A 10117-nucleotide genomic window follows, 5' to 3' on the forward strand; every position below is an offset into this window, starting at 1 on the left:
TCTGTGCTACCGCTTCAAATTTTCTCGCAAAATAGGCAATGTAGTTAACCCCATCCACGCGCGTTTAGGGTTCAGAATGGGGGGTCTGCTAGAGTTGCTCTTATTCATCGTGTTTATGTTTTAGAAGCTAAGATCTTGTATTGCAAGGCTATACGAATGTTGATTATGGAGGTGATGCAAATTCTAGGAAGTCTACTTCTATTTACTCGATGACTTATGCATGAGGAGCAGTGTCATGGCAATCTTGCGAATATGTGTTTCATTATCAACCACATATGCAAAGTACATTGCAGCAACTGAGGCTCGCAAGGAAGTGATGTGGATGAAGAACCTCTTGCAAGTGCTAGGCATGAAGCAAGAAAAAATACAATCCGCTTTTGTGATAGTCAAAGTGCTATCCATCTTGCCAAAAATCCAAGTTTTCGCTCCCGAACCAAGCACATGGATGTGATGTATCATTGGATTCGAGAAGTGGTGAGTTCCAAGTTGCTGAAACTTGAGAAGATCCATGCCGACAAGAATGACTCGGATATGATGACCAAGATATTACCAAAAAAATGTTGCAAGGCAGCGGGCATGGCGGTGCCCCCCACATGAGTCAGATGGGAGTGATTTGTTGGGTATCCTCCTCATGAGGGCTATGAGGAAATGGCCTATTGAAACCTTTTAGGCGGCTCAAACATGTGCAAGAGCCCACTACCCATTAGGGTTATGACCAAGAGTCATTTTAGACATTGCACATGAGGGAAGATATACGATACGCCTCCCTTCCAGCCATCACTAGGGGTGAAGTGACAACAATCCAACTTAGCCTCCATTAAAGAATGGAGAAAAAAAAACCAAAAGAGAAGGAAATGAGAAAAAGTTAAAGAAAGAAACTCAAATCAAGCACCGCCCGCTGCCCACAAGGCTGTGATGTCCGGATCCACTACCTTGTCTCCTTCATGTGGTTCCACCATCTTTCATGAGATGCCCCCAACCCCTAGCTGATCTACTCATGTGCCCCAAATGGCCAAATTTTGTTGCTGGCATTGAAGATACGTGTGTATGTTGATGTATGAGATCATCTAGTGCTCTATAGAGAAGAACTAGTTGTATCCCCATTTGATAATAGTGGAAGAATATTTGCATGGTTTAGGCTCATGTTTTTTCCTCTCAAGTTGACAGGTTTTTCACGTAAATAGGATTGGTGTCGCTTTGTGTGTTGATGGTTGTTGTTGCACCTATGTGTCGAGAGAACGTAGGGCTTGTTCAACCTACTTGCATAAATCAACTAGTACTTGTATTACCTGTGTGCTAAGAGCACCCACAATTTGTTCTTGGTTAGGGCAGAATCCGTTTGTCCATATATATGCGTGTGATGCATATGTTTCCTTCCGTGATTGAGCAACGATTCGTGGAGTTAGTACATGAGTGGTGCTGATATTTACATATGATTCTGCTGCGTATCTTCGGATTATGTTTGAGTGTGCTAATTCAGAACAGAAGCATCTTAGAGTTACAAGCAAAAAAAATGAAACTTGAACTGAGCTTTCTCTATGCTCAACCAGTACCCGGTACCTGGGTCAATCTGAACAATGCAAAGCACATTGCGCGCTCGTCTATTGCATCTTATGTGTAACTTGTCCCGCCAAATGCTGTCTCAACTCTATTTCCCCATAATGCGTTGAGAATCTAGGGTTTTTAATTACGCGCAAAATCTTCGTCTCTGCACAACAAATTAAGATGCAGTTATATGGTCTGATCGGCAATGCAGTTATGGGTCAATCCAATTCAAAGAAAACATAAGCATTTGATCTTACGCGCAGCTTTGATAGGATAACTTCGTCTATTGACTCTGTAATTTCAAGTTGCTTCATCACTGTAGCCTGCAGCACCTGATCAATGGAAGGGGAAAATAACTCATGTCTCACTAGAGATTGGCTGCAAGATTTATTCGATAATTCCTTATATGGCAATAAACAAAATTTGACAAGGATGATGATGATTTTCCCATTCCTTGGTACTAAGGTTTTCTCTAATGCGCAGGATTACAAAGCCACAGTAATGGGGAAAACGCTGAACTGAGATGAGATGCCCACTAGAAGGACTTAGTTTGCACCTTTCTCTGATTGCACCACAGGGAAAACTAATGATTCATAGCAAGGCGTTTGGGTGGATGAAATGTTTCCTACGAAATATAGTTCATAGGAATCCTTTGAAAAAAAATTCTTATAGGATTCAATCCTACAAATCAAACAATCCACATAGAAAACGTTCCTAAATACTCTTATCCACTAAAATTTATATGGTAATCCTTTTAATCAAAGTGGCCATAAGTAAGAATGAGCCACTTAGCTGAAACTGCTTTCGCCCCTGTCTTTTATAAAAAAAGAATGTTCAAATTGCCTTTCCAATACTTGATTTCAACATTTTCGTTACTTGCATATTTCCAACATTTTGAATCCAATGTATTTCCTTATTAAAAATATTTACTGAACTTCGAAACAGAGATATGTACGTAAGAAAAACAATAATGTCAAACAGTTACCTTCTTTGTCCTTTCGAGATCAGATTCAATATATTTGATCCTATCCCATGATTCCAAGAGGAAGCGTTCTTTCTCCACCGGAATCTCTGGGGGTTTGCTGCTGAGCTCATCGACCCTGCTCTCTAGCCTCTGAAGGCGCCCAATGACAGGACTGATATGGTCCACACTAAATGCTTCCATTGCTGGATTATCACCGGAGATCGGTTCAAGCTCAGCTGGAGGCACTGGGTTGTCTACCATCGCCGTCTCTGGCTGAATGCGTACTATGTGAAATAAGGCAAAAACTCTAACGGCCAGAGCCAGCAGTAATCTGAGAAAACGATAGAATTTCCCTTCCTCTGGAATCTCTTTGGGTACTACTGAACCACGTCTGTTCCTTGAAAAACCTAAATCTGCACACGAAGATGTGAACATACTACTCAACGCAAAGAAGAATTCTCGAAGGAAAACATGATTAGTTATATCGAATGTATTCCTAGTTCACTATCTGTCCACTTCTATAATAGGAAATGGTAAGTTACTAAGTTATTCAGTAAGAATCAACAGAGTCAACAGAATTTTAAGGGGAAAGAAGAAAAGGAGAAAATTACTTTATATTTGCATACAGTGACCTCAGAAAACCACAAGGCAAAATACCTGGAACATTTTGTGTTGTGCCAGTGCCTAAGGCTTGAACTCTTACTTCTGGGGCACTGGTTTTATCCGGCATTGATCCTCCTCTGCCATAATCTACAGTTTTGTCCACCACGACAAAGTGATCATCACAACTGTAATAAGCTGCAGATTCTCGTGTTCTCATCTGCATCGGTGTAAAATGTACGATATTCAGTGTACGCACATCAAGCATATGCATTAGATAAAGGCTAAGATTCAGAAAGAAAGTTCACTTCTTCACGAACTGGAGCTAATCGACTACACTCCAATGCTCTTCTCATCATAGGAGAACCCAGATCATCAACATCCGATCCTGACTCAACTGTTGACGTGTCACTGTTTCTACCCTGTTACTCATAAGGAGAGGAAAAAAATGTTATTAGTGATAAGATGAACATTGCTGGTGAAACAAAGTGCTGCAAGCCTCCAGTCATCGAATTCCAAATGAAAATTAGAAATAGTGGTTGGAAGTGTTGAACTTGCCTTCAAAAGATGTAATCTAGCACGTTGCTCGATCTCAGATAAGCGTCTTGTATGTTTTATAAGTTTTGCTTCCTTGTTATGTGCTAGCTACAAGAAAACACCAATTACCACAGTTGAGAATGTTGTTGTATACTTTTATTTAACACGACTTTAATTAAAGTATGCGTAGAGTTTCAAATTTAGAGGTATGCTAAGCTGGGCATGATGCAGCGAATTGCACACAGTAATTTCCGTTTAAAAAAGAAAGAACAGTTCATAAGTTTGTCCAGAATTACATCTCTTTCTAGATTTGAAGTATGCCAACTGAAAGCTATTTGTGGAATTTCATTTATTTGCAGTAATCTATGTCAGCATGGCATTGTCACGTTCTTGATATTTGAAAGCTCAACTGAAAATTTAAGCTTTCTTGAAAATCATGGAACAACATCACGAAGAAAAAAGCACATATATTGTTAGCTGCAATATGTACCAAATTTACCTTCATGATGTGAAAATCATTCCATGGACCTTTGTTAGACCTGAGACATCCTCCCTCACTAGCACAAGTGCATGTTCCACCCAAAAATTCAGGAAGTTGGCTGCGGATAGAAAAATGACGTGTTCAATCAAAGGTACTACAGAAAAGCTTTATGATAAATAAATTTTACATTTCTACTACTCAATAATCGTAAAAGAAGTGCACCTTTCATCTATTACTTCAAGAAGTTTGCTTTGGAATTTTGTTCCCAAAACCTACAGTTGAGGTTCCATCAAAAATTTATTTGAAAAGACAAGAAAAAAAACTGCGGGAATCTCATGCTCACATGTATCTTCGAGGCAGTTTTAATGTCAAGAAAGCCTTTCACTGAATTCCATAGTAGCTTGAAACCACTCCCAGCGTTTACAACAAACATCTGATGCAATGTCTGAGTATAGAAGTAAAGTGTTCAGTACACTGGCAGCAAGTATTAAACTAGATAAGTAAATGTAACAAAGGCATACCTCAGGATAATAATCACTGTCTATCTTTTGCATTCTAGTTAACATTTCCCTTGCTGTTTTGCTGAAGTTCTTGAAACCCTGCAGCAAAATAGAAGGGGAAATGTTAGCATGCAATTTATACTGCAAACTAAAACTAAACAAAGTCAGTCTTGTACTTTGACATAAGGTCCAGTGAAAATGGAAAGAACCATCATACCACGCCTTCGACATCCAGTATAGTTGTTGTAGAATTAATATGCCTTTTCGCGGCGATAGAGCATGCTGGAAACTTGTCACAAAAGGCTCTCTCAAATTCTTGCACATGATACTTGATGTAGCGGTCAACTGTAGTGATATCCATCAGTTTATTTGGTTCAACTTTCCCTAATCTCTCGATGTATACTGGTCTTCCTTGCCTGTCAACTCCATGGTAGCCCTGAGGATAATAGCAAAGCACCTCCGCTAGCTCTCCAAAACTGAAATCCTGCAAGATTCAGTTCCCAGTGGCAGGTGTTAGTTATAATCTTGATAAGAAATAAAAATGTGATTTCAGATAAAGATAGTTTTTTTAGAATTAAAGTTACTACTGTAACAACCAAAACAGACTAGGATTTTATTATTTAGAAAACAAGACGAAGCTAACATTTATCACTCTATACCTTAAGAACATCTAGGGACTGTTTGGTTGCTTCACTAGGGTTGTCAATATTGCAGCATTTTCTGCCACTCATGCCTACGGTTAGGCGATCAAAATGAGGGCCACACTTGAGGGAAGCTTGCCAAACGTTCCTGACTCAGTGACATGCGGGTCCCAGGTTGCGTGAAAAGAATCTTGCCACAAATGCGGCAGCCGACCAAATGGGTGACTAACTCAATCAAACTTTGCAAGAAGGAGCCGTATGCATCAATTGATGCAGAGGCTGGGCTGCCAAATTTGGAAAAAAAAAAAAAAACTCAATCAAACTTGCCTAACTTGTGGTGTGGCAAAGTGTGGCAACATAATATACCAGCTCAACACGCCCTAGTTTAATATACTTGATGTTCATTAGGAAAGTTCAATCCGAATTAAATGTTCATACACAACAATATAGAGTATCTCTAGACGAGAACAATTAGGTGGTATATGGTATCAGCAAATAGTGCAGTTTCATAAACCGTTTTATCCACAAAACTGTGGGTTCCTTTTTTTTTTTCGAGAACCCGCAGGAGATCTGCGCGTCATTTCATTAAGATTAAGGGGGGAAAACGATTACAACCGAACCATGGGCTCAGTACACCACCATGCCGCAAAGAAGCGGCGGACACACCTATACTACTCCTCTCGCCAACCCACGCCTGTTTGCAGTATTTAAAAAAGAGGTCAGGAGCTCTTTTTGCTAAACAAGGAAACAATTTCTTCTTCCCTCGTTGTCTCGATCGCCCAATCCGTTTCACCTCTCCCCTTCCTTTGCCTTTTCTACTGTCATGGATGTGCAAGAAGCCCCAGTTGAATAGAATAAAAACGGTCTGTGCTCTTGGCTGCACTGACATCTCTTCTAGAAATTGTTTACCCATTTACTTCTGATCTTTGGCCCCATGGGATGTCAGCGGCCAGGGCAGGCTGAGGCAAGAGAAGCAGCGCACGGCAGTATGACATTTCAGGCAGCATGCGATTTACAGGTACTACTCAATTTAGCAACAAGAGAAAGAGAAAACGATGACTCAATGGCCTGGTAGATGCGGCAGAAAAGGAGAGAAGAGGCGTCTCTAGCTACTAATTGTTGTTTGATAATTTGATCCACTATATTAACCATGTGTCCTGATTCAATTTATTCGAACGAACATGAATTAACAAAATTGTGACAAAACTCAGTGGTATAATTGCCAAACACGCTGTAGTTTTCGCAAAACCACAAACAACTACAGCAATCCTAAACTGCGGTATTCAGTGCCCATGTCATGTAAAACTGTGGTATTGAAATAGTGCACTTTAAGAAAAAAGGTGCCCACATAGAGCCTTAGTCTCACCTCTAGTATTGTATCTGCACCAAATTCTTTTCTCCACTGGAGCATCTCAGCCCACATATGAACAGCTTTCTCAGTGTCAAATTTCCTTGCCTTCAAAAACCTACGGTGTAGGAAAGAAATCGTTTAGACTTGTAGTGTAAATATAACAAGAAAACATGCTTCACTAGGTGTTTGTTTGTTATTTAGTTCTGTTCGAGCATCAACCTCAGCAATGTGTGATAATCATTAAGTTTGTCAGATAGCAAATTTCTGCTCAAAAGCTCTTGCTGAAATGTGAAGACAGAGCGTTCCTCTTCCTCATCTCTGACATCTTCAATTGTGACAGAAGAAGCCCGATGCCCAACCTTTCTCTTCCCACGCTTCTTGAGTGAATGTGTGAGCTTGCTCGATGCATTTAGCGCTTTCTTCTTGAGTGAACCACCGATGGACAATCTCCTCCTCTCATCCTCTGAGTTCTCTATGTCTGACCTCCGATCTTTCCACTCCTCGAGTGAGAACAGCCCCTCCATGCTATGTGACCGTCGCCGCACTTCATGCAAAACACAGTATGCATACTTTTTAAGTAAATACTTTATTGATCTTGTAGCCTCTAAATCAAGAGGAAATAATACACAGGTAAGACAAAAGAAACCGGATTATACCTGACATTTTTCTGGAAGCAGAAGACTGAATATGCAGGTTGGAATGCTTTTATTATGCGATTATATGCTCGTCTTCATCCACACAAATGCAGCTGGAATGGAGTAGAGGTCGAGCAAAGTATCATGAGAATGTGAATGCCCGACTTGAGAGTAGATAACACACACTCGTTTTCTTTGCATGAAGAGTTCTTGGTTTCTTCAGTAGAACAGGAACGGGAGGGACAATCCGCAATTTCTCACGTTGCTAGTACTTTTTACCAGTGGTACCGGATAATGAAACGTCTGAATTAAAGCGAAAGAAAGAGATCGCGACATTATAACCAGGCGGTTATAGCTTGTAGTACGTATAGATTAAAGAAACATAAAATGCCTGACAAAGAAGAGAAGGAATTATGAAAACATGTGCTCCAGTAAAGCTCAGACAAGTCCTTTACTGGGTATCTGCACAAAGAAATTGATAATTCTGACAAAAAGTTTGTGGGCTATCATGACAAGAATCTGAGGAAGTGCAAATATGGCAGAGTATTCAAGATGATCGTTATTAGTTTTCAGTGGAGCCTCATTTCGATGAAGAAGCGGACATTAAGCTTAAACAAGCACTTGAACCAGGAAAGAGCGTGGTCAACAAGCAGCTTTTGACCAGAATTAATCGCCGAAAGTGCCTGCCCAGCTCAAATAAAGGCATTCAACGATTTTACTACTAGTTATTAGTGGACACTAAGAAACGCATGGCACATTGACACTTAAGTCTGAACAAGAACTTAATTTTTTTTTTTGAGGGAGCTGGACAAGAACTTAAAAACTCAGATGAATCCAATTGTTCTTCTCGGACAAAAGAAGACTATGTTCTGAGATGGTATGATCAGAAACAAGCGAAAAAAACTAATCGAAATTATGTAAATGCGCTAGAACAAAATTATCTATAGTGTACAAATTCTACTTTGGATCAGGCTACGCTTGAGCCAAAGTGAAGAAGGGAAACTAGAGCAAAAAAAAATCAGAGAAGCCCAAATAAATGGTTGCTCTGAAACAAGATGCAGAAAAGTAGACACGAGATTCACTAATCAACACCAGTATGTTTCCTTAGTCAACCACCAAAGAGCAAGAGCAGCAATTGACGTCCAAAGGCAGCACAGATCAGAGCTCACGGTGGGTTCAGACGAAAAGCACTAGGAGTGTCGCTGAATCAAATTGAAATCAGCAACGGCCCTCCGAGCCGGGAGTAGTTCTGGGGAAGAGACGATTGAACTCCCCAATTTTATTTTCAACGAAATTCGAAACATTGTATGGTCGGAGGACTCCATTCCGATTTCTTTTCTTGAAAAGATCATGCCGACAAAGAAGACGGGGAAAGATCGCATCACCTTGGGGTGGAAGTGGAATCAAGGGCCAACAATGCCGTTCCTTCGGCCGCAGCGGCAATTGACCAACCTGCGATGAATCCGCTGGGAGGAGTTCGTGGGTGTGGTGAGGTTGCGGGTGGGGGGACTGGGACAGGTTGTTGAAACTGACCAACCTGTGCTGCGTTGTACCCAACAGAAGCGGGTTTATAAAAAAAAATTAAGAAAAAGAAGCGGGTTTTTTTTTGAAGCGGGTTTGAGCTGCCATGTTCCCTTGCTTTTCCTTTGCCGTACCACGCCTAACCTCCACTAATTTCGGTTCAAGCGCTGCTGGTCGTTCGGTCGCTGGTCGTGCGTCGCGGGCCATGATGACCTGCTTGCATTGTGGGCCCTGGTATAAAGACCATGGAGGTGGTCCATCCATCCTAATTTGCTTTTGCTTTTGTCAGCTTTAACCCTCCTTATGAAAGGGCGTGGCTGTTGGACTAAGGAGTATCTTGAATCTTCTATAGTTTTAGGTCATGTTTGATGTAAGAGAGTTTTATTCCCCTAGCGAAAAACCTAGGGTTAGTCTCCTCTGGCGGCGTTGAACCCATCGAGAGTTTCTACCGTGGATCGTCAAATATCCGACTATCTCTCACCCCGGTGATCGGTGGGCGTCCCTCTGGCGCCGGAAGCGGATCTCCGAAGGCGGAAATTGGCAGTGCTGCGGATCCTCAGGGTCCCTGATGGCGGATAAAGCGGAATCGAGCAAAGGGAAGGAAAACAAAGATGAAAACGTCGGTGATGTACTGAATAGGTTGCATCTGGAGGACGATGAGGTGGAGGACTTCGTCTGGGAAGATGAAGTAGCGGAATCTGAGGTAAAAGCTAAGTGGCTTTCCATTGCCCGAGTTCATACATCCAAATTAGGGTTTAGCCAGAGTGCCCTTTTCTTGGATATGTGATCGGCTTGGAACCTAGCAAGGGAAGTAACCTGGAGAAGAATCGAGGACAACCTGTTTACAATACAATTCAATTGCTTGGCGGACTGGAATAAGGCGATGCACCAGGGGCCTTGGTTGTTTCGTGATCAAGGTCTAATCATGGAGGAGTATGATGGTTTCACCAATCCTCTGTCCATTAAACTGGACAAGATTACGGTATGGGCACAAATACATAAGTTACCAGATAACTATATCAAGGAGCATGTGATAAGAGGGATGTTGAGAGGAGTGGGCGAAGTACCGGAAGTTCAGATAAAGCTGTCGACGGGGTTCATTGGCAGTTTTGTGCGACTGAAGGTAAAACTTGATACTCATAAAAAAACTGAGCAGATTTGTCTCTATGACAAGGGATAAAAAGAAAGAATACTATCAAGTCAAATATGAAAAGATGCCAGATTTTTGTGCTCACTGTGACATGATCGGTCATTGGTATGAGGAATGTGGAACTGGTGAGCATGATCAAGGTTCATTTGAATGGGGGGATTTTATTTTGGCGGATGGAGGTCAAGGCCGTGG

At 41.4% G+C, this 10117-nt stretch overlaps 1 protein-coding gene across 1 annotated transcript; it reads right to left on the bottom strand.

Moving 5' to 3' along the window:
* Nucleotides 1-1260: 1260 nt before the first annotated feature.
* On the bottom strand, nucleotides 1261-8805 carry LOC127318710 (phosphatidylinositol/phosphatidylcholine transfer protein SFH13). The gene is made up of 15 exons (XM_051349185.2): nucleotides 8640-8805; nucleotides 7276-7367; nucleotides 6839-7163; nucleotides 6635-6734; nucleotides 4845-5111; nucleotides 4649-4726; nucleotides 4471-4572; nucleotides 4350-4399; nucleotides 4146-4245; nucleotides 3668-3754; nucleotides 3418-3531; nucleotides 3167-3329; nucleotides 2531-2922; nucleotides 1803-1877; nucleotides 1261-1708 (listed from the first exon to the last, which is right to left on the bottom strand). Exons 2-15 carry the CDS (start codon nucleotides 7280-7282, stop codon nucleotides 1688-1690), a joined length of 1881 nt encoding a protein of 626 aa, XP_051205145.1. The 5' UTR covers nucleotides 7283-7367; nucleotides 8640-8805; the 3' UTR covers nucleotides 1261-1687.
* Between the last annotated feature and the right edge of the window lie 1312 nt (nucleotides 8806-10117).

This window comes from Lolium perenne, chromosome 7 (assembly GCF_019359855.2).
Source record: "Lolium perenne isolate Kyuss_39 chromosome 7, Kyuss_2.0, whole genome shotgun sequence".
In the NCBI taxonomy this organism is placed as follows: domain Eukaryota; kingdom Viridiplantae; phylum Streptophyta; class Magnoliopsida; order Poales; family Poaceae; genus Lolium; species Lolium perenne.

Excerpts from the sequence above, each read along its gene's own strand:
- LOC127318710 (XM_051349185.2), bottom strand. Across the intron at positions 6,735-6,838 it reads GATTATCACACATTGCTGAG|GTTTTTGAAGGCAAGGAAAT; the intron begins GTTGATGCTCGA and ends CCTACACCGTAG. Across the intron at positions 3,330-3,417 it reads TAGCTCCAGTTCGTGAAGAA|ATGAGAACACGAGAATCTGC; the intron begins GTGAACTTTCTT and ends ACACCGATGCAG.